This window comes from Hyperolius riggenbachi, chromosome 6 (genome assembly GCF_040937935.1).
Source record: "Hyperolius riggenbachi isolate aHypRig1 chromosome 6, aHypRig1.pri, whole genome shotgun sequence".
In the NCBI taxonomy this organism is placed as follows: domain Eukaryota; kingdom Metazoa; phylum Chordata; class Amphibia; order Anura; family Hyperoliidae; genus Hyperolius; species Hyperolius riggenbachi.
In genome coordinates this window covers 152,731,998-152,759,761 of record NC_090651.1, presented here as the reverse complement: position 1 = coordinate 152,759,761, position 27,764 = coordinate 152,731,998, and the positions used below count along the sequence as shown (strand labels likewise).

Sequence of the window (27,764 nt, the reverse complement as noted above, 5' to 3'; positions counted from 1 at the left end):
TACAAGTGCTGCAATGCTTTGTTTGTCACTCATGCCACCTCTTTACTATCATCACCCTGGACTGTACAACTGGAAGGGACATCTTCTTTTCATTCAAACACTGGAGAGGAATTTATATCCATGGAAAACAGAAATCTGTACATCCTCACTACTGTTTTAGTTTTTTGCCCATTTTTCACTGCATCAGCATGGTAAGCATAAACAGAAAAAAATGTATTTGGTTTATTAGTATTTTCTTAATTTTGATGCAAAAATAGCACTTTCATGCCATTATTTCTCTTTTAGGTCCGTCAACAATTTTCTGATGACAGGACCAAAGGTAAATTAACGATAATTGCATATGTTATGTATTGACTAATCAGGATTCCTAAGAGGAATTTATACATATGTAAAGGCTCACAGGCTGTTTTTGTTTTACATAGGCTTATTTGACATATTCCACAAGTGTAGCAGTTGGAGCTCAGAGTGGCATTGAGGAATGCAAGTTCCAATTTGCCTGGGAGAGATGGAACTGCCCAGAAAGTACCCTCCAGCTGGCAACCCACAATGGGCTACGAAGTGGTAATGTGTTTAATCTTCCATCTCTATAATGTAATATATACTGTCATTGCAGAATAGGAATATGCAGGGCTGGGCTAATACCAATATGCTGTAATTGCCTTAAATAGCCAATGTTCCAACTTGGAGCTTAGTTTTGAGAGTTTTGTTTGTTTGATATAATATCTATAACTTTTTTTTTCTGGTTATGAGTTAAATGTTATCGCTGTAGGAAGGGGATAATCTATTTGTAACTATCTCAATGTCCCTGCTAATTATACAATTTTGATTGTACAAACTTACCAAATCTATGTAGAAGAAGAAAAAAAACTGACTATACATGATTTGATTTTCATGTCAGATCGATCATTTTCAGCAATGTATTAAGCATACAGAAATTTTTGCACATAGAAATTGAAAGATCCTTAACCCCAGTCAATGTGATCTTTCAGATGTCGATTCCGTGTATGAGCGTCTGATCGATTACAATTCAGCCAATCCATTATTGATCGAGAGGAGGAATCAAATTATTTCTCGTGTATGGCCAGCTTAAATTGAGTGAATATACTTTGAATGGATACTTTAGGTAGTCCCTCATATTCAACAGATGTTGTAAAATTGTACAATCAAGGTTATATATAATTATTATTATATATTATTAGTGGGCTCCTTATTTATTGATTGTATTTATATAGCGCCAACATATTACGCAGTGCTGGACTTTAACAGATTCTGCAATTTAAGCTTGGTCAGTAACACAAAAGCAGAGTACATCCCATACCAACCAGTCATAATTTAGGCTTTATTGATGTAACAATATAAAATTAAACCTGTTATATTCTCCCAAGATGTTTAGATATGCAGGCATGATACTTATACAAGAGCCCAAAATACAGTACCTCTGACAGACTTATTTTGACCACATGTGGATTTAAAACATGCAAAAGAATAATAAAAATAATATTATTAAATAAATAAAAATAATAAAAATCTATTCAATGTACCTTTTTAAAATGAGATTTCTTTAGATCCCAAATGACAATGTAGTTTATGCAATGTTAGATATTAGCCCTTGTAAGAAATAAATAACTGCTAGTATGTCTTGTCACCTGCATAGACCACAAAAAAAAGAGTCAAAAGTTTACACACTGATGTTTTAAAGACATGTATTATGATTTTGCTTATAAACAGTGTTATATTTGCAATTTGTTAATTAGACTTAGTTTGGAACTCACAAAATTTTAGGATGTTCTTGTTTGACTGTGCCTAACCAATTTGATAGAAAAACAAAAAATAATAATAATTATACTGATTTAGGATTTGGTTTTAATCAGTACAACTGTTTTATGGTGCCCGTTAATGATACAATCTTATCTGTACAATCTTACCATATTTCTGTATAAAGGTGCCCATACATTTGAACGAGTATGGGCAGAATCGACCAAGAGCCAAATTTATCTCTAATCGAATCTGATTAGAGATACATTAGCCTCTAATCGAATCTGCCCATACACTACAGGCCGATTCCCGTCCGATTTCAGCAAGAAATCATCAGGGAATGGGCTGAGCCGCCGCTGCCCGCCCCGCCGCTGCCCCCAAAATGTAGAAATGTATGTAATGTAGTGCATTTATACATTACCTTCCACATGGTGTCCGTCCATCTAGCCGTGTAACCGGCGCATACACGCTAGCGGCGCATAGCGTCTGACGTCAGCCGCTATGCGCCTTTGTGTCGTCAGTGACGTACAGGTAATGTATAAATGCACTACACACTGCATACATTTATACATTGCGGCGGTGGGGGTTTCATCGTCTCGTCGCCCATTCGCAAATTGGCTGCCGTACCGCCGCGCACCCGACCAACCAACCTCAGCCCGAAATTTTCCAACATGCGCGATCGACTGTGCGGCCAATTTCTGTCCCAAAATTGGTTGCTTTGTCAGTCAAGCAAGCACTTGGCAGCACCAATTTTCATCGAATTCGATTATAATAATCGAATTGGATGGTTGATTGGTTGGTTGGTCGCCTAGTGTATGGCCCCCTTTAGAAGGGTAAACTCTGTGAAATTACTTTGAATGGATACATTATGTAGTCTCTCATATTACATAGAAGTGGTCAGATTGTATAATCAGGTTGTATCATTAACGGGCACATTCAAGACACCCATTAACTGTACTATATTTTCCTCAGATGCAATCATTTGAGGGATTGTAAGAAATTGAAAGGTAATTATCAATTGTTTCCATAAACAGGTCAGTTAAGGGACTTTCTATCATCAGAGGAAAATATTGTACTGTTAATGGGCACCTTTACTTAATCGATACCTATCTCATACAATCACATCTTACCGTGTATGGCCAGCACAAGGATTTATAACCTGGTCCCATTCTGTGAAGGATTAGAGTAAGCTGACAGGAGGCTTAATACCTTGCTGCTGCTACCTGTCTAGGAGGAAAATTATGACAATTAAGGTAACCATAAACTGGTCGATTTGCCATCAGATTCGACCAACAGATAGATCCATCTCTAATCGAATCTGATCAGAGAGGGATCGTATGGCTGCCTTTACTGCAAACAGATTGTGAATCGATTTCAGCCTGAAACCGATCACAATCTGCTGAGCTGCCGCTGTCGCCCCCCCGAGCCCCCGCATACATTACCTGAAGCCTGGTCCCGGGCATCTTCTCCGCATCGGCTCCCGGCGGGCATCTTATCCGCATCAGCTTCCGCATCCCGGCATAACTTTCTGTCACTCCAGTGACAGCGGAAGTTCAAATAGAGCGCCCTCTATTTGTACTTCCGTTGTCACTGCAGTGACACAGGAAGTTATGCTGGATGCCGGGATGCAGAGAAGATGCCAGCCGGGAGGTGATGCGGAGAAGATGCCGGGAGCCAGCTTCAGGTAATGTATACCTGCGTCGGTCGTACGCCACTAGCGATGCGCTCCTTACCCGCGGCGATCAACGGTAATTTTCCACACGGCGCGATCGACGGGACCGATCTATTTCGGGCCGAAATAGATCGAAAATTAGCGTGTTGTGTGAACGATTTGACAGCAGATTCAATCACGGGAAATCGGGCCAGTGTATGGCCAGCTTTAACTATGTCTGAGCAACAGTGCAGTCAATAGTATAAGGTTATCTGTATCTAATTCTAGCCTGAAGCAGCTGACACTTCTTGTCCATGGTACCTTACATTTTGATTTGTTTCAAAGACTATGAATATTTGACTTTGGTCAACTAAAATGATTATTCGTGGTCTGTCTGTTGATTGTATGATGTCTAGCCTGGCATCCGCTATCCTTTGTACCAGTCTCTGTTTAGGGATATGATAATGGACAATTCTGAATTAATTTTGCCAATTGTTGTTTAACTCCCATGAAGCCAGTGGGCAGCGACCTGTCGCTGTTTGCTCTATCCCATATATAAAGTAAAATAAATGTCACTCTGCAGAGCCAAGATTGCACACTAGTATGGAATCACTGTGCAGACTCCATAATAGTCACATCATGTCCAAATATTGTCACTTAGCTTTAGTTTCTGTTAATATTAACATATGAAAGGAAGCCTGTAGAAATAAGGAGGCTGGCATCTTTACACCCTATTAAAATAAGCTACTTGTCTAGTTATTGTGTCATCTACAGTCCTTGACTGAGAGCAAGTACTGTATATAGATCAAGTCACCAGAATCAAGTCTCATTTAAGGCGCGTACACACGCCAGATTCCCGCAAACGACGGGTCATCAAACCGGCCCGCGGGTGGGTGGGGAGGGTGGGTGGCCGTTCTGCCGACAGTTTGACTGTGTGTACAGTCTGTCGGCAGGCTGATAAGGCTGGTTTTCACAGATCCGCTTCGGATCTGTGAAAACCAGCCTTATCAGCCTGCCGACAGACTGTACACACAGTCAAACTGTCGGCAGAATGGCCCGCCCACAGGCGGGTCTAATGACCCGGCGTGTGTACGCACCTTAACCTGGCTGAAAATGTGTTCCAGGCGTGTTATTTAGATATTGCTGAATCCCCAAACATCAGAATGATCACCAGGTAATGGGATTTGTTAAAGAGAACCTGAACTTAAAATAAAAAGTCAAAATAACCATACACAGGTCATACTTACCTTCTGTGTAGTCTGCTACTCAATCTCTTTCCCCTCTCCTGCATCCCACATGTCCACTGTGATGATGGGATTTCTCCGTCCTCCATTTTAAAAATGGCCATTACCCCTAACAGCTTCCTGGTCAGCACACTGTTAAACTGTAATATCACCCACTTGAGCCATAGGGAAACATTGAAATTACCTTGCACATTCAGTTGTAACTGACAGCTGCTGATATATAACTGACAGCAACTGGTATATTTCAGTTCTGACAAAATACTGTCAGAACTGGAAGGGATCATTGTAAGAAAAAAATGGTGAGCTTCTGAGAGGAACTGACAGTGAGGTTAGAATGTAATATTCATTTGCAGCTATGCCATGTGTTTATTTTAAATAATTTTCCTTGCTTCAGGTTCCCTTTAAAGGGAAGGGAATAAAAATAACAGCATCCATATTACTGTCACAGCTACCTCACCTTGCCTTTAAGCAAGTCCTTAAATAAAACGTACAGTGTCATTGCTAACTTCCTTTAAAACAAAATCTTATCTGAATTATATATTGATCTCTGTCTTTAATAGAATATATGTAGATTTTTGGCATGAGATGTACTTGGCTCAGGCTTATGCACTTTCCCTATTCAGGGCCGGTTTCCACTAGGAGTTACAGCCTTTCTGATTCTGCCGCAGCTCCCGTTCTGCAGTGCAGCTGGAATTGCTAAGCCATGCCATGCACGGCTATAGGGATTTAGCTGCATTCTGCATAAATCTGCAGCATGTCATCCAGATTCATACCGCTGTGTGATCTGGACGGCAAGCCCCCAGGTAGATAGGCAAAGTTTCTCCACCCCTATAATATGTGGGGAAACGCTGCAGATTCGGCCCAGATTTGGGCTTAGTGGACATAGGGCCTTAAGATGGCCATACACTGGTCAATTTTTTAGTTTGATCAATTATTATAACTGATAAATTAATCGAATGGATCATAAATCGAGTTGTCATTTTTATACAGAATCAATTCTTATTGGCTGATATTCAATCGAATTCTTCAAATGAATTGAATTAGTATGTAAGGTTAATTCAATCGATGGAACAAGAATCAAAAGCTTTTCATTATGTATTCGATCCACCTTTACTCAATCTGATTCATCAGGGTGCTTATTTTGTGATTGAAAATAGTCTCTGGTCGATTAAAGGTGGAAAAATTGAACAAAAATTGACCATAGTGTATGGGCAACAAATCAATTCATGTTCAATAGATTCATTTATTTTTAATCGATTCTTAGAATTAACCAGCCGGGCGGTATGGACGAGCTCAGCTCGTCCATCACCGCCGGAGGCTGCCGCTCAGGCCCTGCTGGGCCGATTTTAGTGAAATAAAAAGCAGCACACGCAGCCGGCACTTTGCCAGCCGCGTGTGCTGCCCGATCGCCGCCGCTCTGCGGCGATCCGCCGCGAGCAGCGGCGAAAGAGGGTCCCCCCAGCCGCCTGAGCCCAGCGTAGCCGGAACAAAAAGTTCCGGCCAGCGCTAAGGGCTGGATCGGAGGCGGCTGACGTCAGGACGTCGGCTGACGTCCATGACGTCACTCCGCTCGTCGCTATGGCGACAATGTAAGCAAAACAAGGAAGGCCGCTCATTGCGGCCTTCCTTGTTTATTCTGGGCGCCGGAGGCGATCGGAAGAACGCCTCCGGAGCGCCCTCTAGTGGGCTTTCATGCAGCCAACTTTCAGTTGGCTGCATGAAATAGTTTTTTTTTAATTTAAAAAAAACCCTCCCGCAGCTGCCCTGGCGATCTTAATAGAACGCCAGGGTGGTTAATAGGTCAATCGATCGTCCTATAATCAACCAGTGTATGGCCAGCATTACTGCTATCAGGACCAGACTAGTAATTCTCCTAAAGCTGGTCATACACTTGTAGATTTCTGCCCAATGTTCCAAAAATGATCAATTTGTTTCTAACAAGATTTGATTCTGAAGGAAATGATACCTACCACACTCTGTACATCAATTTCCAATAGATTGAAGCAGGGAATCAATGAAAATTGATCAAACTGCAGCATTGCACTGTTTAATGCAGTGCAAAGATATGGACTATCGGTCTACCAATGCTCTCACCCTTCCTCTGATCGACCTAATTTTTCTGTCTTCTGTGATTAAATCTTTTGATCAATTTTTGGTCAAAATCGATTGATCTGACATTTTGAGGAATGGATTCCCAGCAGATGAATAGAACCTGCAGGAAATCAAATGGGAAAATCGATGAGTGTATGGCCACCTTTAGGAATACCTTAAGTTACCCATACAATATTCCACTATGGCACCAATAGTCCTGCGATCTGCCCGCATTCGACATTACGATTTAGATTGCCGGTTGATCATGGAGAAACCATCCTGATCATAGGATGTTGTGGGTTAATCGCAGGACTACCGCACTACCATGATTAATCTAAAGTCCAATTGGTCAAGAATATTGTATAGTGTAGGAGTTCCTTAACTCAAAATCTTTGTACATCAGCTAGATTGTACACATGCTAGTCTACCCCCTCTGTCAAGAATATAGTGTGTGTAATGCACCATACCATCAGCCCTTGTCTCAATCCATAGCAGCAGAATGCATCCATATAGAACTTGGCCCTGAAATGTTGCCTAAGAAATCCAGTTCTGAATACCTACCCTTCATTATTAGCAGCTAACCCCTGTAGATAAGATTGAAGGTGTGTACAATTGCACAATAACTGTCTCCCATACTGACCCGTGCCTTTAACCAAGCCCCATGTACTGTTTAACAGAGCATGCCAGATCAATGGAGCAAGCTGGATACTGTTCAATGGATCCAGCATGTTGGATTACTAAATGGCGATGTAATGCTGGGAATACACAATGAGTTTTTTTGGCAGATTTACTTTCCGATCATTTTTCCGATCATTTTTCTGATCGCTTTCCATTCACTTCTATGAGAAAATCGGTTAGAAAAACGATCAAAATCAGATCAGACCTGTCGGAAATTGTCTATTGAGCCATCTATCTGCCAAAAAAACTCATGGCATATTCCCAGCATTAGACATGTGCAAACTTTAGATTCTCAGACTAGAGGTTTTTTTCTAGTGTGTGCACAAGGCTTAACCTTCACCTACCCTGTTCCTCAACTTTAACTTTCCTTATCAATGCCTAACTATCTTTATTGATACCTAGCCCCAACCCTCTTTATCATTGTCTAACCCTAATACTTTTTATTGATGAATATCCTCAACCCTCATCATTAACATCTAACATTTTCCCTACTTATTGGTACTTAACTCTCCTTATCAGCAACTAACCCTAGCCTTCCAATATTTGCTGGTAGAATTGACCTTCCCCTATTCTCACTTTTAACCTTAACCTTAAAAAAAAGTTCAGGCAAAGTCCAGCAATCAGGGCCGGATTTAGGCCAAGGCCGTCTAGGCTATGGCCTAGAGCACTACAGGAGCAAGGGCACCAAAGCAGCAGGCTAAACTGGTGCAGCATTTGCAAGCTTGCAAATGCTGTCTGCAATGCAGGGAGATTAGGTGAGCACTTGACCATGGTACTCTGCTGCTAGCTGCCTGTGCAGCAGCCACCTTGCTCTCTGTGCACATTGGCGTTGTGGCGGACAGCTATGGATTTGGGCAGCATTGAAGATGAAGGGGAACACTAAGCTTCTGCACTGGAGACGAGCGGAGAAGTGAGTGACACTGATGGCTGCTGCGGTGTGGAGGCGAGCAGGCTACCTATACTGAAAGGGCGGGTGGGAAAGGGAAGGATTAAGCGAGTCATCTGGCTACCTATACTGGATGGGGAGGGCTCCTCAGGCTACCTATACTAGAGGGAAAGGGAGGAGGAGTCATCTGGCTACCTATACTGGAGAGGGGGGGGGAGTGGGAAAGGGAGGGATTAAGGGAGTCATCAGGCTACCTATACTAGAGGGAATGGGGAGGGGTCATGTGGCTATCTATTGTGAATGGAAGGCGGAGGGTTCATCTCGCTACCTATACTGAAGGGGGGCGGCTGTTGACAGTGGCCTTGGGCGGTAAACAGAACAAATCCTGCCCTGCCAGCAATAGACAAATAGTTAGACTGAAACCTGCACCAAAAATATCCCACACACCAGAAATGTCCCCAAAATATTTGTTTCACACAATTAATATAAACTTAATTCAGTTTTATGATTCAAACTATTTTAAAAGGAATTGAGGCTATGCTACGATACGATAAAGTATTTATCCATTATAGTAAAAACGACATACACACAGCTACCTGTAAATGTGGCCACACACCATACAATTTTTTAAATATCTGTTCAATTTAAGAATTGCAATCATTTTTTCTGACTGATTGTAACATTTCAAAAATATGACCAATGTACCACACACCTATGTTCAATTTTTCCCCAATTATGATAAAAATGATTGGAAACTCTGACAAAATTGCTAGGGTGTGTATATTAATAAATTGACAATCCAACACTCCATACACTCTTTGGAAAGATTGAAGAAAAATATCTGGCATTCCGGATCGATAAAAATTGAAGAAAACAGGAAATCCGATCTGATTTTTCAGTCGAATGAAAAAAAGCTTTCGATTTTTTCGAGAGATCCGATTGTTTTTATCGAATTGCCGTAAAATCGGATCATTTTATTGTATCCTGTGTGGCCACCTTTACACAGCCAGTTATACAAATCACTACATTTTATAAAGCTAGAGGGTGTTAAACCCCCCCTCCCCTAAATAAATAAAATAATAATCAGTGTTCTTGTTATGTCGGTCCACCTCAACACATTTCCCTCAATGGAACGGGTCCCTTCTCAACAAGCCCATGACTGTCAGTAAGCAAGTAGAGTAGCTGATGTAGCTAAGCCTAAACTGAGTGCAGTTGAGATTCTTTATGTTTAAATATAAGAAACACTCACGTCATGCATCAACAAGTCTATACCAGGGAGCAAGAGCCCCCCACTTACACACACACACACACACAATTTATAGAAAAACAGGCTGTAATGCATAAGGACAAGAGAGGTACTGGTAGCAGCCATGCCACAATGAATGAAAGGCACTGCATGTTGGTTACCCCAGCAGCGGCACAGATACCGGGAAGATACCCCAGGCAGCACAGATACCGTTGTTTGCCGTCATTTGCGCACACACTGCATTTTGTTCCCTATTCTTCCCATTGTCTGAGGTGACCCTGGAAGCAACAGGTTCCCACTAACAAATGACCTTTCCCCTTTAAAATCCATGAGATCCACTGTTCTGAATCGTATTGTTACTTCTATTTTAGGATGTGGGGAATATACTTATCACAAATGCTAATAAAATTGCCAATAATTGTTGACTATCCTTTCAGTCATATCTCATACTTATGCACAGTGTGTGAATTTATTTAACTTATATTAAAAAACAAAAACAAAAAAGTGTGTAGCTGCCTTGCTATAGAACATTCCATTATACAAGTTGGGTGGTCAGGAAGAAGCCAGTGAGTACTGAGCTCTGTCCCATTCTACAAGACTTTTACTGTGAGGTGGGGTTCAGTGAAAGGGGTAGCAAGCAAAACATTACCCCCACCACCAAACACCACTGTTCCAGTGATAAAAATAAAGGGCTTACATTCCCCCCTCCTCTCACAACCATTACTACCACCCGCCCATGCCCAGGAGAAGGTGGGGGTAAGGCAATTTGGTAAAGTTATAGAATTATCTAGTTAACCCATAGTGAGTGACCAAAGAGCCAACTACTTTATTCTACATAGATGAAAAGGAGCCTTCATTACCCCTTGTCTATTTGTCACAGAAAAAGACTCACACCTGGGAAAATAAGCTTTATTGAAATAAAACACAAATGGTTTAAAGACATTTTATTAAAATCCCAGTCATAATCCATGTGTACTTTCAAATATTCTTTCTTAATTTCTTCTTCTATTCTGATTTTTTCTGTGTTTTTCCTGCCTGATTGCAAAACACAACCCTGCTATCCATTCACTTCTACTGCGCAGCACAGAATAACCAAAATCCCCAGAACTAGGATCCTTGAATTTATCATTGGTCCTTTCATTCTTGGCAACAAATGTAAGACAAGACACAGAACATTTATATTGCGCTTTTCTCTTGGCGGACTCAAAGCACCAGAGCTGCAGCCACTAGGACATGCTCTATAGGCAGTAGCAGTATTAGGGAGTCTTGCCCAAGGTCTCCTACTGAATAGGTGCTTTCTTACTGAACAGGAAGATCTGAGATTCAAACCCTGGTCTCCTGTGTCAGAGGCAGAACCCTTAACCAGTACACTATCCAGCCACTGCCCCCAAGGGGAAATTCAAATTTCTGGATATTGGAAATTCATATTTAACACCCCACCACCACTACCAGCAAGCATTATTTCATTTTACTGTTGAGGATTGCTAGTAGCCCAGATAAATGGGCCAGTTGGAAGCCTCAATAAAAAAAATCCAGATGTCACAATGGCCTGATGGTGGACTACAGTCGTCAGTGTATGCTGAGAAGGCAACAGGCATAGACAGCAGGGAGAAGGGGAGGGGGCAAATTGCGATCGTGCATGAACACTGAAGACCAGATAAAAAGAATGGCTGAAAACAGATCTGAATTGCAACTTTGGGGTTTGATAAAATTCCATAGTTCTTATCCAATTAACTTTTTCTCCTGAATTTGCTCCCTAGAGAAAATTTTTCATTTTATCTAAAAAACAACATTTTATCACTTAGCAACTGAAAGGGACTAAAAAGTAGGCAAAAAAGTTATATCAAACTTATTTTGAGTATTTGCTTGCATAGTGGGAGCTTTACAGGTATTTTATTAGTAAAGTTTGAATTGATTTCCATGTGTGTGTGTGTGTGTGTGTGTGTGTGTGTGTTTACTATTTACTTTACAGTAAATAGGTAAGGGCCAAGGGGTCATGACCACTTAACCTACTTATCTTAGTGGGATTGGCACTCATCCTTCTATTACCTTCGCTGTCTCCTGTACACCGGACATGCAGAAGAGCACCTTACCCTTACTATTGGAACAAACGTGCATTGGAAGTGAGTTGGTACCGGTTAAGAGGTGGAACACCATGTCTGCTGGTTTAACTTTTCTAGCCACCCAACCTTCATGGTGGTGTAAAGGGTTGTTAAAAAAAGGAAAAGAAATATCACTACAAGAAATTATCAGGGTTATAATTTTCCCTCCTTGGGGGGAGATTTTATCTAGTCACTGCCTGTTTATCTGAGATATGAAGTGAGGAGTGAGTGAAAGTGAGAATAAACTTCTCCAACATGGATACAGATAAATATAAAATCTGTCAGGGTACATAAAGTGGGATATACCCCTAAAGAGGCTTGTCTTTCTCTTTTATTTTTTTCTATTTTTCCCTCACTTTACCTTAGTTACTGGTGGTGCTGGGATCAAGTGCAGAAACTTAAATTTAAAAAATGCAGAACGTGTTGGGCATTCACATTGCCCCCCTTTTCTGATTTCAGTATCCTGAAGTGACCATAAGAATTGCATAATTTCACTGTTGTCTTTTATATAGCTGCTGTCACATGTCGTACCATAGGTGACTTGTTCAGTCTTGATTTATCTAAGCAATGTAAATGTGATTATATATTTCTTGATGTCACCGGAGGCAGTTTCAGACATGGTTGTTCTATTTTTTTCAGTATCTGCTAATAAAGACAAGTTGTTAGAAGAAAAACAAAAATCTGATGGGGCTGTAAACATTTAAAACTAAGGAAAAAAGGTTTTGGCTGTTAAATCACATTAATGATAAACATAAACCTCACAATTATTATTTCAATTTTTTCATCATTGTAATACTTTTTTACTTCTCATTTCTTTGTTAGCAACAAGAGAGACATCTTTTGTGCATGCAATTAGTTCAGCTGGAGTCATGTATACTTTGACGAGAAACTGTAGTATGGGGGATTTTGACAATTGTGGATGTGATGATTCCAGGAATGGACGAATTGGTACGTTTATTTTTTTCATATTTTATTGATCTGTGCTAACTCTAAAGCAATCTTTCTTCAACATAGTACCCTATTTCCAAAAATCATCAATGTGAGCTTCACATAGGTTTCAGATGTTCAATATTTCCAATTTTTAAGTGATACTAAAAAGTCATTTGGTATTTTATTTTTTTATAAAAATTCTTTGCAAATTTCTTTAGTCTTATCAGAAATTTAAAAGTGCATTTTGCACTTTTTCACATTTTGCTTATTTTCTGTGACTTTTACATTTTTACACATAACCGAATTCATAATTGAATCTTCTGAATTCACAGTTTTCCATTGCAGAACTTTACAAACGCTTTGGAAAAAGCTCATAAGCCATGAAAAGTACAGAGGATGTGCATTATTATTTAACCATATGTCTATTTAACTTTAATTTTATGTAAAAATCACAATGCCACAACATATGAATGAATGGCACAATGATACTGAGATAAAGCTAAATAAGAGGTCTGTATCAGCCAAGCCACCAAAAACTGGTTGGATTGGGACTTTATTTGTGCCCTTCTAACTATTGTTTCTTGACCTTGCTATGTATTGTTATGCATGTATTTGTGATGTAGATATTTATGTTTTTGTGCTCTGTATGTATTTCTACTATGGATGAATATACATCTAGAACATGTTCCGAATGGATCATTGGTCTACTTAGATCATGCTTTGCACGTCTGTACTTTACTTCAGATACATTTTTAGATAGATTTGCAGCTAGAATTCAACTGAACTTTTGCATAATGCTAGGTACACACAATGCAATTTTCTGAAAGATTTACTGACAGATTGATTATTTCCAACATGTCCGATCTAAATTCTGATCGATTTTCCAATCGATTTTCAGTTCACTTCTTTTTTGCTATTCAATTGGAAAATCGATCAGAAATCAGATTGCACATGTTGGAAATAATCGATCTGACAGTAAATCTGTCAGAAAACTGCATTGTGTGTACCTAGCATGCTAATAAGGAACAGGGCCCTTGTGTCAGCCAAGTATTCCAATTCTTGCCATGCGGACACCATTGACATTGTGTATTAGAAGAAAATCAATATTAAGCGGGTGGCGTTTTCCAACTTACCTCACAGCAGCCTACAGACCTGTCATGGTCCAAAGTGGCCAGATGGACCAGCTTTCATATTATGTAAGTAGGGAACTGTAGTTTTTCAGGCTAACTAATATCCTTCACACTACAGAGCACGGTTTTACAATGCTACCATAATAATGCTCCTCTGTGCAGGAAAATGCATGGCCAAAACTATGTGTACAAGCACAATATAATGAAATAACCTTGCCTATCACCCCCATTGTGTGCTGCCGTGAAATTGATATCACCCAGACTGTGAATGAGCCCTAAAAGTAAACAGTTCTCCTTCAACCAAAAGATACTTTTATATATATCTATATATTAATTCTATAATGGAAACAATGATCACAAGTATTGAGAAGACAACAGCATCGCATTTGCACAAAATAACCTCTTGAACTGTCAGACATTTTATTCTGCTTGAGGTAGGAGATAGCTTTCATTCCAACTACTGACTTCCTGGTCAGTTTCCTGCAGTGACCTTCAATAGCTCCCATTGTAATGCACAGTTGGAGGATGGCTGAATAGGTCATTAAGTTGTACATGCAAAAGAACTTTGCTTCCATTAATTATAAAGAGCACATAAACCTCCTTAATTGTGTATATAACTTTAGCACATTAAAGCCCAGTTCCAGCTTAGTCACGTTTTTAGCTCAATACAAAGTTTGGAAAGGTTATAACCCTTGCCATGCTGTTACTATTGTCTTTTGGGGAAATTTCCCTAATTTTGGAAGGCATGGTTGTCACACAAAAAGTACCCTTTGCTTGCATTGCTACAATCTCAGGTTTAGATCTCAGCCAGGTTACTATCTGCAGGGTCTTTGTATGTTCAACATCCCAAGGAACATCAAGCCAAGATGATTAACTTAGCCATCAAAAATTGGCCCTAATGCTGGGCATACACGGTTTGTTTTGATTCTCCGCTCGATCGTTTTTGCCACTCGATTCTGCGGTCGATTCTCTTATCTTCTGCTCGTTTTTCTTATCTTTTTCCATTCACTTCTATCAGGAATCGAGCGGCAAGACGATCGAACGGGAGATCGGACATGTCGGAAATTATCCATCTAACCATCTATCTGCCTCAAAAATGAATCGTGTATTCCCAGCATAAGGATATTATATTGTGCCAGTTGGTGTTGTGCCTTATATGATGTACTTTTGTACTGCAATGTGTCAGCACCATATAAAAGTATAATAATGATACTTTATATATTTCTGACACCAATGCCTCTCATATGTTTGTAATGGTTCTAGCATGTTGCTAAATAGAGTACTGGTTAAGGTCACCGCCTTTGACGTGGGAGATCAGGGTTCGAATCCTGGCTTAGGGTCAGTACCTATTCAGTAAGGAGTTCAAGGCAAGACTCCCTAACACTGCAGAGTGGCCTCCTGAGCACGTCCCAGTGGCTGCAGCTCTTGAGCGCTTTGAGTCCGACAGGAGAAAAGCGCTATATAAATGTTCGGATTATTCGGATTATTATGTTGTCGGAAAGAAGAGAATTATTATTTATTTAGCGTTGACACCTTCCGCAGCACATATAAACATTATATAACTTTGTCCCTAACTGTCCCTAAAAGGGGTTCACAATCTAATTCTATTATATATTTATACATTCATAATAGTCTAGGGTCACTTTTAGGGGGAAGCCAATTAACCTCCTTGGCGGTATTGACGAGCTCAGCTTGTCAATGACCGCCCGGAGGGCGCCTCTCAGGCCCCGCTGGGCCGATTTTGATATTTTTTTAAAAAAAAACACGCAGCAAGCACTTTGCTTGCTGCATGTTTCTAACGATCACCGCCGCTTACCGCCGATGCGCCGCTACCCGACGCGAAAGAGGACCCCCCCCCGCAGACCCAGTGCGCAGCCTGGCCAATCAGTGCCAGGCAGTGCTGAGAGGTGGATCGGGACTCCCGATGACGTCACAACCTCGATGACGTCAATTACATCATCGCGATTGTCGCCATGGCGACGGGGGAAGCCCTAAAGGAAATCCCGTTCAGAACGGGATTTCCGGACAGGCTTGATCGCCGGTGGGAGGGAAGGCGCAGGGAGGGGGGAATCATGTAGCTAGCGCTAAACGCTGCGCAGCCACCCTGGCAAAATAAATAGAATGCCAGGGTGGTTACGTTTCCTGTATGTTTTTAAGCTGTGGGAGGAGTGCCCGGAGAGAACCCACACAAACCCGGGGGGAGAACATACAAACTCGGTGCAGATAGTGCCCTGACTGGAATTCAAATCTGGAACCCAAGGCTGCAAGGCAAAAATGCTATCTACTATGCCCAGAGCAGGATCATCCACCAGGCAACCTAAGCAGGTGCCTCGGACATAGTGGGTGGTAAAGGGCCTACCTGCTACCTTCTCTGACCTTTCTCCACTTCAGCTTACCAAAAGGACCACAAGGGGGTGCAAAATTGACTTCTTTACCTAGGGCCCCATTACATCTTAATCTATCTCTGACTATGTCACCATGGACAGCAGTAAGCCCCAGCCAGTCTACTGCTACTCCACTCTGTAAAATTATTCTTCTGAATGAGGACAAAATTAAAAGCACTAGTCCTCAGTGCAAAGAACAACACAATTCTAAGGCTAGGTCAACACTATGATGGGTTTGTGCCTAAAGTGTTGACAGCTGATGAGCTGTCACTGTCCATGGCATAGCCCCCTTGTTGATAGAACATCCTTTGTGTCCATAACTTCCACCCAAAGTCCGGAAAAATCAGGTTGGGACATTCAAGTTCTGTCACTGCAACAGGCATGTTGGTATATGTCTGAATGGATCATATGCTTAATATAGGAACCATTGACATGTCAGTTGGTCTGTTGTGGTCCACTCTGACAGTTGGACCATTTTTGCCTCTAGTATGACTGTAGCCTAAAGAGGTTGTAACTCTATCCAAAACCAAAACCAAAACCAAGACCAACTAACTCTATCCAAAACCAAAATCAGTTTTGGATGGAGTTATAGATTATAGCTGTGTGAATAGATGCAGGGGTTGCCATTGCGACATTTGTTTCAGCATGCAAACCCCATGACTATTATTCTAGCCCTAGCTTCACTACCAGGCATACAGCCTTCACTTGCAGTGTGCTTATTCCAAGACGGTAACTTACTAGGATGTGAATCCAGGATCAAGATGACAGCTCTAGAGCTGCATGCTAAAGACAAGACATAGAATATTATTATATTGCACTTTCTCCTGGCGGACTGAAAGTGCCAGAGCTACAGCCATTATGGCGCACTCTATAGTAGCAGTGTTAGTGAGTCTCGCTCAAGGTCTCCCCATTGAATAGGTGCTGATATTTGAACCCAGGTCTCCTGTGTCAGAGGCAGAACCCATAAAGTAAACCAGAACTGCGTAATAATAAAACTTTTATACATACCTGGGGCTTGCTTTAGCCCCATCCGCACGGATCGCTCCCACACCACCGTCCTCAGCATTCTCCTACGCTGGTACCGGGTCCAGTAACTTCCTGCAGTCGCCCCGCCAGTCTGTGCAAGAGAAGGGCGCCCTCTAGGTATCTCTGCGACGGCTGCTGGAGAGATACGTAAGGAGCGCACTTATCTTGAGTCAAACTGGCCGCGGCTGGCTGAAGTTATGGGACCCAGTACCGAAGCAGGAGAAGGCGGAGGATGGTGGCGTGGGAGCGATCCTTGTGGATGGGGCCGAAGGAAGCCCCAGATATGTATAAAACTTTTATTATTACTCAACTCTGGTACGGTTTAACCATTACACTATGTAGCCACTGCTTCAAGTGTTTTTCCTGCCCATCCCTATAAACAGGATGGATCATTATTGCACTATTTAATATGATTTTTGTTTATTTTAAATAATTCAATTATACTTATTTTTACCCTTGAAGGAGGAAGAGGCTGGGTATGGGGAGGATGCAGCGATAACGTTGAATTTGGAGAGAAAATTTCAAAGATGTTCGTGGATGGCCTGGAAACAGGACAAGATGCCAGAGCTTTAATGAATTTGCACAACAATGAAGCAGGAAGACTAGTAAGTTCACTCATTTGTTTGCTAATCCCATTGATACTTGAAATTGTCCTTTCATTTACCAAAGACATAGGACAAGAGATTTACTGTACAGTGAAAGGTCAATACAAGAATCTCTCGTTCCTTATCTCAGTATCTTTCACTTCTTTTCCTAGTCACTTGTATGGACTCTGGCTGGTGATTGCTAAAAGTAATAGAAAAGTATGTATTACAGATCTATTCTCCCTAGACAAGGTCATGTTCGTGCAGCGCTGTCTGTCTCCTTTGCTGCAGGGGTGAAATTTATAGTATCTTTATAATAAATAAAACTGAATCTGATTTCTACAAAAATTTAAGCTGCAACAAAGCAAGTGAGCAAACAATGGATCTATTCAGCCCTATCCACTGTCAGCTCTGTACTATTATCACTGTCAGCTCTGCACTATCCACTGTCAGCTTTACACTACCCACTGTCCGCTCTGCACTACCCACTGTCCGCTCTGCACTACCCACTGTCAGCTCTGCACTACCCACTGTCAGCTCTGCACTACCCACTGTCCGCTCTGCACTATCCACTGTCAGCTCTGTACTATCCACTGTCAGCTCTGCACTATCCACTGTCAGCTTTACACTACCCACTGTCAGTTCTGCACTACCCACTGTCCACTCTGCACTATCCACTGTCAGCTCTGCACTACCCACTGTCCACTCTGCACTATCCACTGTCAGCTCTGCACTACCCACTGTCCGCTCTGCACTACCCACTGTCAGCTCTGCACTATCCACTGTCAGCTTTACACTACCCACTGTCAGTTCTGCACTACCCACTGTCCACTCTGCACTATCCACTGTCAGCTCTGCACTACCCACTGTCCACTCTGCACTATCCACTGTCAGCTTTACACTACCCACTGTCAGTTCTGCACTACCCACTGTCCACTCTGCACTATCCACTGTCAGCTCTGCACTACCCACTGTCCACTCTGCACTATCCACTGTCAGCTCTGCACTACATACTGTCAGCTCTGCACAATCCAGTATCAGCACTGCACTATCCACTATCTGCACTACCAACTGTCAGCTCTGCACTATCCAGTGTCCGCTTTGCTTTACCCACTGGCAGCTCTTATGAATGATACTTCATTTCAGGTTTTCATTCCTCAAAAAGTGCAGTTTATTCTGCTGCAGCACCTCCATAGAGAATGCAAATTAGCACCTATAGAGCTGAGCACTAATATCAGTTATGAGTTGGGCTACGGTGTAGCCCAACTCAGATATTAGCAAGGATCATAGTTTAGTGTGAGGGGATAGGAATGGGCTTTTGCTATAATATGTCTAAGCCCCGAGAGTTATTGATAGGCAATAAGGTAGTGAGGAGGGAGATTAGTGTTAGGAATGCACATAGGGGTATTCTTTTGTATTAGGTGTATTTATATTATAGGGGAGGGGGGTTATATTAGGTATGTAGCTGGGGTAGTGGTAAGCTGGCAATACACACATTTCTTTTCACTTTACATTCCCAGCAGATTCAATCATTCTAATCTTATAGATAAAGATTATATTGAAAAATCAACTTACCAAACTAAAGGTGTATCTATACACTTATAGATTTGCAGCAGATTCGACCATCAGATAGATTTCTGTCAGATGCCTGTCAGGTCGAATCTGACAGGAATCTATCTGATGTGAGCCACACACTAGGAACAGATTTCCAATAGATTTCAGGTTTAAATCTATTAGAAATCGATCTAAATATATTATTGGACCATAATATCCAATGCAACTCTATGGGCCATCGATCTGCTGCCAGCAGCAGAATGACATAGATTTTCCATCCTGTCAGATAGATCAAAACGATCAAAATCGGCCGCAAATCGATTGATTGGCCAATCAATCGTGCATCGATTTGCGGCCGATTGATCAATTCAATCGAATCAATCGATGTCTGAAATCGACCAGTGTATGAGCCCCTATTGGGTTACAGAACAGCAGCAATGCCTGTCTTAGGGGTCTGCTTTCTATGGGTAGGGTTTGTGTGTACCAAATAAGAGTCAGGTAAACCTGGGGAATGATCATTTATCAACAAGATTGCCTGGTTAGCATCCTTATTACTTGTTTACTAGATAAAAATAAAGAATTGATTTTTTATTTTATGCCCAACAGTTACACTTTAAAGTCAGATGCTTATTTTTCCCAGGTGTACACCAGACTTTTATTCTCAGTTTTGATTCAAAAAGCAAATTTAACTTTATATGCACTGTACATTGATCATAAGAACAGGAAAGACTCAGGTGTTCTTGCAAGCCTGTTTTCTCTTCAGTACATTGTAGTAGAAATGACTGCTACTAACAACAGCTTAAAGGGAACCTAAACTGAGAAGGGTATAGATTTTTCCTTTTAAAATAATACCAGTTGCCTGACTCTCCTGCTGATCCTGTGTCTCTAATTCTTTTAGCCACAGCCCCTCAACAAGCATACAGATGAGGTGCTGTGACTGAAGTCACACTGGATTAGCTGCATGCTTGTTTCAGGTGTGTGATTCAGCCACTACTGCAGCCAAAGAGATCAGCAGGACTGACGAGCAACTGGTATTGTTTAAAAGGAAACATTCATATCCCTCTCAGTTAAAGGGGAACTGAAGAGAGAGGTATATGGAGGCTGTCATGTTTATTTCCTTTTAAGCAATACCAGTTGCCTGGCAGCCCTGCTGATCCTCTGCCTCTAATACTATTAGCCATAGCCCCTGAACAAGCATTCAGCAGATCAGGTGTTTCAGTGGTTCAGACTTATAAGTCTGATCTGACAAGACTAGCTGCATGCTTGTTTCTGGGTTTTAATCAGATACTACTGCAGAGAAATAGACCAGCAGGGCTGCCAGGCAACTGGTATTGATTAAAAGGAAATAAACAGGACAGCCTTCATATACCTCTCTCTTCAGTTCCCCTTTAAGGTTCCCTTTAAGTCCTCTGTTAAGAAAAGTTAAAAACTCCTGTGTTAAAAAAAGCAACAGAATTTTTCTAATTTTTACTTTAAATTGAGTGTACCCCTGCCTTGTAAATCATTTACTCAGCATTGCACTTTGAGTGATCAGGAAGGTGAAGTTAATGATCACTTCCTGATCAACACCATCACATTTGACTTTCAACAATGGAGGGGAGAGGGTGCCAAGCAAGGAGAAGCAACAGATCTTCCCTTCCTTTGAAAAGCACCTTTATCCCAAAATAAAGGAAAAATAACTGTTCCAATGTTTTATTGATTTATTCCCAGCATCATAGGCTATGTCAGTTTTACCATATTCTTTTCTTCTTACACATTTGGGCGCCAAATGCATTTTTAACACATATAACATGGGGGAAGGGTGTAAGATTGGGTTAACCCCGCTGGAAAATAATGTGGTATTGCAGATCATATGAGAGAGAGATGGGGGGAGCAGAGGCGGCCTTAGAGTACGCGGGGCCTGGGGCGAGTGCTGTATGCGGGGCCCTAGAGCCATAAGTGTAGGCCATATGCCGTACCACCACACTTACAGGCTTTTAAAGGGAACCTTATTATAAGTAAAAAACAAAACATGAGTTTAATTTACCTGGGGCTTCTACCTGCCCCATGCAGCTGCCCTGTGCCCTGTCATTGAGCGATGATTGCTCAGCGAACCTCCCTCGCCAAGTCACTGTCTACTGCACTGCCGCCGGAGAGATATGTAGAGAGCACACTTCTCTTGGCAGCGACTGGAGGAAGTTACGGGAGCAGTATCAGAGCTGTAGGCAGAGGAGGACGGTGGCGTGGGAACGATCCGTGCGCATGGGGCTGGAGGAAGCCCCAGGTATGTATAAAACTTTTTTTTTCTTCTGTCTCTGGTACAAGTAAAGTGCTCAGTGCTAATTGCTATTAACAAAATATATGCATGTATGCAAGACAAAGAACACCAGCAGTGAAAGGGTTGCACACACACACGGGCATTATTTTTTTTCTTTTATTTATATAGCACTGACCTCTTTCGCAGCACTTAAAGTACATAGTCATGTCACTGACTGTCCTCAGAGCTCACACTCTAATCCCTACCATAGTTACAATTTAATGTCCTACCATATTATTATGTATTTAAATAGCACTGACATCTTCTGCAGCATTTCACAGAGTATATAGTGAGTCATGTCACTGAGAGTGCTCAAAGGAGCTCACAATCTAATTTCTACCATAGTCATAGTGCAATGCCTGCAATAAAGGGGGAAACCAAGCCGCCTGACTGATCAGAGCAGCTCACAACAGCCCATTATTAAGTGAATTATGCATTTTCCCTTTGAAAGCAGAGCAGGATTCTGTGAAGGGGATTTTATATTTATAAAGATGGGCTCGGATTGTAGCTGTTCAGTCATGCTGGCCCTCCCTCCTTCACTCCTTGTCTTGGCAGAAAATGTGACTAACCCCCATGCCCTGCATGTAGAATGGCTTTCCTGCTCCCATCCGAGTTTCTCAGGAATGTTTCTCAGGAATGCTAATGTCATCCCAGCACACATAGGATGTATCCAGCAGAAGTGTCGCACTTAGCACTCCTGCCAGCCAGGGCGCTGATATCAGTGACACTACAGAGGCTGCAAGATAAACGGACTGACAGCTGTGAGCAGCAGAGGTAGAAGGCTGATTGCACGACAGTGATACAAGCAAGGCAGTACTGTGATACAGAGAGCTACCTACACTCCATGCTGGCCGGGTGTGTGACAGACAGGGAGACGCACTGTAATGCTGGCTACACAGAGAACGGATGTCGCCTTTGCTGCTGCTTCATCTCTCTCCTCCTCGTGGTGTGTGTGACGTAGCTGGCTGGCCCGGCTGCCTCTCTTTTCATTGGAGGAAGAGAGGTGCTGGGCGATCTTTGATTGGAGCCTGGTAGGAGGGAGGCGGGACAGAGAGGCAGGACCCGAGCCTGGAGGAGGAGGGAAAGGGTACATGCAGAGCGTGGCTGGAAGGCTGACTATGAGAAATACTGTCATAGGCAGACCAGCGCTGGTAGTATGTGGCAGCGCGGGGCCTTGTCAGGTGCGGGGCCTGGGGCGATTGCCCCACTTGCCCCCCCCAAAGGCCGGCTCTGGGGGGGAGGGCAATGTAATCGCCTCGTACACGGGTGCCCACACATTTTCGGGTTGCGAGCTTCTTTAGAAACTGCAGAGGACACAAGATCTACCCCCCCAAAGCCCCCTCCCCCCGTGCGTGGAATACATAAACAGTCAGAGAATTCTCTCCCCCCCCCCCCCCCTCAAGCCTAGTGAATAGTTGCAGAAACCTTATCCCCCACACGCTGTCGTGAGTCCCCCCATCCCAGCATGGCTAGGCAGCCCACGGTCACAGAATCCTTCTCCACCCAGCCCCCCCTCCCCAGCAAATGGCTTCTTAATCATTTACCTCCTCCCCAGCATAGGCAATAATACACATACATGGCTATTAGTGACAGAATCCCTTCCCCTCCCGCCGAACACCACCACAAAAAATCTGTTCCCACCTTAAAGCCTCCGCGCACCAGCAAAGCCCCTTTCACTCAGTCTCCTCACTCTCCTCCTCTCACCAAGGGACCGACCTTGCAAGGAGGTCGCAGAAGAAGCACGAGACCTGGGGAGGCGTGGCCACAAGGCTGTGTAACAGAGCCTGGAGGGGGAGGAGATGCTCACCATTTGCTCCTCTCCCCTTCAGCCGCGCCTCTCCCCTTCATCCGCGGTAGGATTATCTGACAGCCACGGCTACAGAAAAACTTTGACGGCCACAACAATGCGGCAGCTAAACTTGTCAGGATGCGGCCAAGCGGCCACGGTCTACCAATTAGGCGGTCGCGATCTACCGGTAGAACACGATCGACCTTTTGGGCACACCTGGCCTTGTACAATAAATAAAGAGTGTCCATATGAAACATTTAGTGAAAATGATTAACATTCAATATTGTGATGGTTGTGAAAATATGGAAGTCTTCCATTATTAATGGTTGTAGTGCATACAGTAGGCCGTTTCAAAAAGGATTTGATCTTATCCTAGAAGAGAAGAAAAACATAAAATGCAATTGTAATTATAAAATAGTAGGATGTGGATCCAAGGTTTCTGTGTGATTGCCAAATACAGCTCGAAATGCAGCTGAAAAGGATTTTATTTCCATCATAAGGGAAATTAGTAAATTCTTCCAAGGGGTTTTAAATGTCATTTTAAAAACTGGAGCTTGTGACGGGCCGTTTTAGGCTTCATTTATTTATACTATAGTTTATTTTGAACTTAATGGACATACCGGTATATCTCTTATAACTAGTTTTGGCATTCGAATTCAGGATCCTGAATTCGGAAACCAAAACACCGCAATTCAGCACCCCAGCTAGTGGACAGGGTCACAGGCTGCTGTCCACATCCCGCTTCACATTACTCCAATGCTTTGGAGTCATGTGAATCATGGCATGAGTGACCTCCCTGTGACTCTGTCCACTAGTTGTGGTGCTGAAGTGCAATGTTTGGCATAATTTGAGTTCCTGAATGCAGGATCCCAAATTCAAACACCAACACTACTTATAAGATGACTATATAGAACAATTGCATACAATAATAAAGTATTTGATTTCAGCCTGGACACATTAAAAGCCATTCTTGTGACATATTAAAGGAACCCTGAGCTGAGGCTAAAACCGCAATTTGGACTTACTTGGGGCTTCCTTCAGAGCCCTGTGGCCAGCGAGGTCCCCTGGCGTCCTCCTGGCTCCTCTCCCGGTCCCGCTGGTGGCTCCGATAATCGGTGACTTCAGCCTGAAGTTGCCCATGCGCTCTCCCACTGCTACCGGCGTGAGAGTTCTATGCATGCACAGTTTAGTCTTAGAGACCACTGAGAATCTCGAATTTTTAGCATATATATCTTGGCATGCAAATATTTTGCAGTGAAGGATGTTCTACTCAAAGTTTTTTTTTTTTTTACATTTTTATAGGCAGTTAAAGCAACAATGAAGAGGACCTGCAAATGCCATGGTGTATCTGGAAGCTGTAGTGTGCAGACATGTTGGTTACAGCTTGCAGAATTCAAAGATATTGGGAACCACCTGAAGATGAAATATGACCAGGCTTTGAAGCTAGAAATGGACAAGAGAAAAATTAGGTCCGGTAACAGTGCGGATAACAGAGGAGCCATAGCTGAGGCTTTTGGCTCTGTTGCTAAAAGTGAACTTATTTTCCTAGAAGACTCACCCGACTATTGCCTAAAAAATGCCACCTTGGGTGTGCAGGGTACAGAAGGACGGGAGTGTTTGCACACTGGAAAGAATCTGACACAGTGGGAGAGGAGAAGCTGCAGGAGGCTTTGTACTGAATGTGGCCTAAAAATAGAAGAAAAGAAGATTGAAACTATAAGCAGTTGTAATTGCAAGTTCCATTGGTGCTGTACAGTAAAATGTGAGCAATGCAAGCAAGTGGTGGTCAAGCATTACTGCTCCAAGAGGGATAAAATTTCAGAGAATACCTTCGTAAAAAGGAAAAACCGGGGGCAGCAGAGATGAGTTGCCTGCACATGCTATGGACATTACAATATATGTTTAAAGTGTATGGGCCTCAATCCAATTCACTTTTTCTCCTAAGTTTTCTCAGACAGAACTTTTTCACCTACTTTTTGATACTTTTTCAATTGCAGAGTGCAAAAGTTGTTTTAAACAGATAAAAATGTATCTCCTAAGAGAACACTTAAGGTGGCCATTCCGAGCAGATTGACGAGATCGATCTGAAAATTGAATTGATTTCATTAATCTGATCGAACTAGTGGTTAGGAGATTTTTGCCTGTTGGTGGTCCCAAATTATCATTTTTGATCGTTCAATGAATAATCATTTGTAAACGACTGTTGGGTAAATTGTATCGTTAGTGGGCACCTTTAGAAGAAAAACTGAATTGGATTGGGCGCTTTGTCTCTTAACTTCTTATTTTTTGTTAAACTTTCTGTATTTTTGTTAACTTATCATTGTTATAAATACATGGTAAACACATCAGTTGTAAATAATAATAACAATTCAAAAAAAAAAAATCAAATGGAGCAGCAAAAACAAAATCCATGCACTTTTTAAGATGACTCCCAATTTAAAAATTCCAATCGAGAAATATTTAAAGTATATGTAAATATGTATTTGTGTTCTTTTCTAGCTCATGTTTAAATGTCAAGGTTCAAAGAAAGGGCATGTTTGATTTTATTTTTGTAATTATGTCATAGAAGCATTTACAGGATACATGAGAAATATGGAAGGTGCTATTACTGAAGTTCTTTTAAATACTAGTTGTCTGGCTGTTGTGATGATCCATTTCCTTTAAAGTTTACATTCAAGCACAATTTTGATATGCATTTTACAGAACATTATATTATATGAATTATGTGTAAATAGATTTTGTAAAAAAATAAAGAAAAGAAAGTTGTAGTTTTTGTTTAATAAAAAGAAAAATACACGCTGCACAAATATAGAGGGCATTGTTTCCTCTTCAGCAATCTCCAGGTGCCTGCTCTTTACCCTCCAATCAATTTGAAGCTATGATTAGCTATCCACCACCTTAAAGGGGCACTATGGCAAAAAACTGGAAAATATAAAAACTTATGTACACGTACTTACAATTGTCCTAGAGGAAATGCACCACACACCTTTCACTTTCTGAGTTTTTGTCACGTACACTAGGTATTATGATCTACTGAATCTGAACCTCTTATTGACTTTTGGATTAGTCCATCTCTTCATGGAGGATCCCTAAAGTTTCTAGTGTACTGGTTAAGTGTTCTGCTTTTGACATGGGAGACCAGGGTTCAAATCCTGGCTAGGTCCAGTACATATGCCATTCAAGGAGTGCTTTTGAAATTAAAAGAAGTTGTGAAAATAATCCTATAAGTAGATGAACTAGTCCAAAACCTGTCCGTAAGAGGTTCAGAGTTGGTAGATTATAACACCTACTTTAAGTGACAGCTACGTTGGGAGTAAAAAAACAAAGTGCATTTATTCCAGGACAAATGTACATCTTATTTGTGCGCCTAAATATGAATTAAAAAATGTACAGTGTCCTTTAAACTGCATCTTTGGTTGATCCAATTCATCACGTTGTTCAGGGGTAAGTCTAGGTAGGGTAATTTCTGAGAGATAGCTCTGACAAACAGTGTATGAAGCTTTAGTGCAGGATAGTACAGTACTGAGAAAACGTACCATAAATTTCATCAACCTTTTACCTGTCCTGCATTAACATGGATTCCTGCAGAGAGGACATATATTGTTTTGCCATTTTGGTAGGTAAGGTGCAATTTTTCTCCCCTTGTTTATAGAATAATTATTTAATAAGGAATATTTTGGGCAACTTCCTGATATAACTGAGACAACGTACCCTGTACCCTATGCCATTCCTAAAGGTTAGAAGAGGACAGTGTCTACATATAGCGCCGCTCCAAAAGCCGGACCTGTTGTAACAGCTCGGGATCCTGGGAATGCGTTTCAGATTTGTGGTCGCCCACTGTTTCAATTGACGATCCTCTTAGGACAACTTAAAGGGTATCCCAGTCTATCATCCTATCTTCCTTATTCATATGGTTTTAAATAAAACTTCCAAAAAATTTTTCCGAAGTCTCTTTATTTATTAAAATTTTAAACGTATATACATAGAAAAATTAAGTTGAATCATACATATAGGATACATTGTGGTATCAACTTGTGGTGATTTTCACACTGAGAGATATATACGCAGGTATGAATATGTATCTCACAGTAAACTTCCAACGTTTGAATGATTTTACCATATGAATGCAGTAGCTTTAGCCAGAAAACTTTCAATTTCCAGTACAGTAACAGCATAAATCTAGTCAAATTGGGGAGTGGTGGTCTTGGGAAAATATCAGAGGCCGCAATTATTGGAACTAATGATAAGGTTATAATCAAGCCTATATAGTGTGTTATTTCTGGCCAAAGAACAGGTAGAGGCAGATTTAGGAGGATGGCAGAGAGCCTTCCGAAATCTAACAGGTCCATCTCCTCTATAAGATGAGCAGAGGCAGAGACTGTATTAGCCTAGGATGAGCTGAACTGCATCTTTAATAT

At 41.7% G+C, this 27,764-nt stretch overlaps 1 protein-coding gene across 1 annotated transcript; it reads left to right on the top strand.

Annotated features, from left to right (window-relative positions):
* WNT8A (Wnt family member 8A) lies at window positions 1–27,258 on the top strand. The gene is made up of 6 exons (XM_068240104.1): window positions 1–191; window positions 286–319; window positions 423–561; window positions 12,476–12,601; window positions 17,586–17,728; window positions 24,649–27,258. Exons 1-6 carry the CDS (start codon window positions 121–123, stop codon window positions 25,210–25,212), a joined length of 1,077 nt encoding a protein of 358 aa, XP_068096205.1. The 5' UTR covers window positions 1–120; the 3' UTR covers window positions 25,213–27,258.
* Window positions 27,259–27,764: the final 506 nt, after the last annotated feature.

Excerpts from the sequence above, each read along its gene's own strand:
- WNT8A (XM_068240104.1), top strand. The coding sequence starts at position 121 with ATGGAAAACAGAAATCTGTACATCCTCACTACTGTTTTAGTTTTTTGC. Across the intron at positions 320-422 it reads TTCTGATGACAGGACCAAAG|GCTTATTTGACATATTCCAC; the intron begins GTAAATTAACGA and ends TGTTTTACATAG. Across the intron at positions 12,602-17,585 it reads TTCCAGGAATGGACGAATTG|GAGGAAGAGGCTGGGTATGG; the intron begins GTACGTTTATTT and ends TTACCCTTGAAG.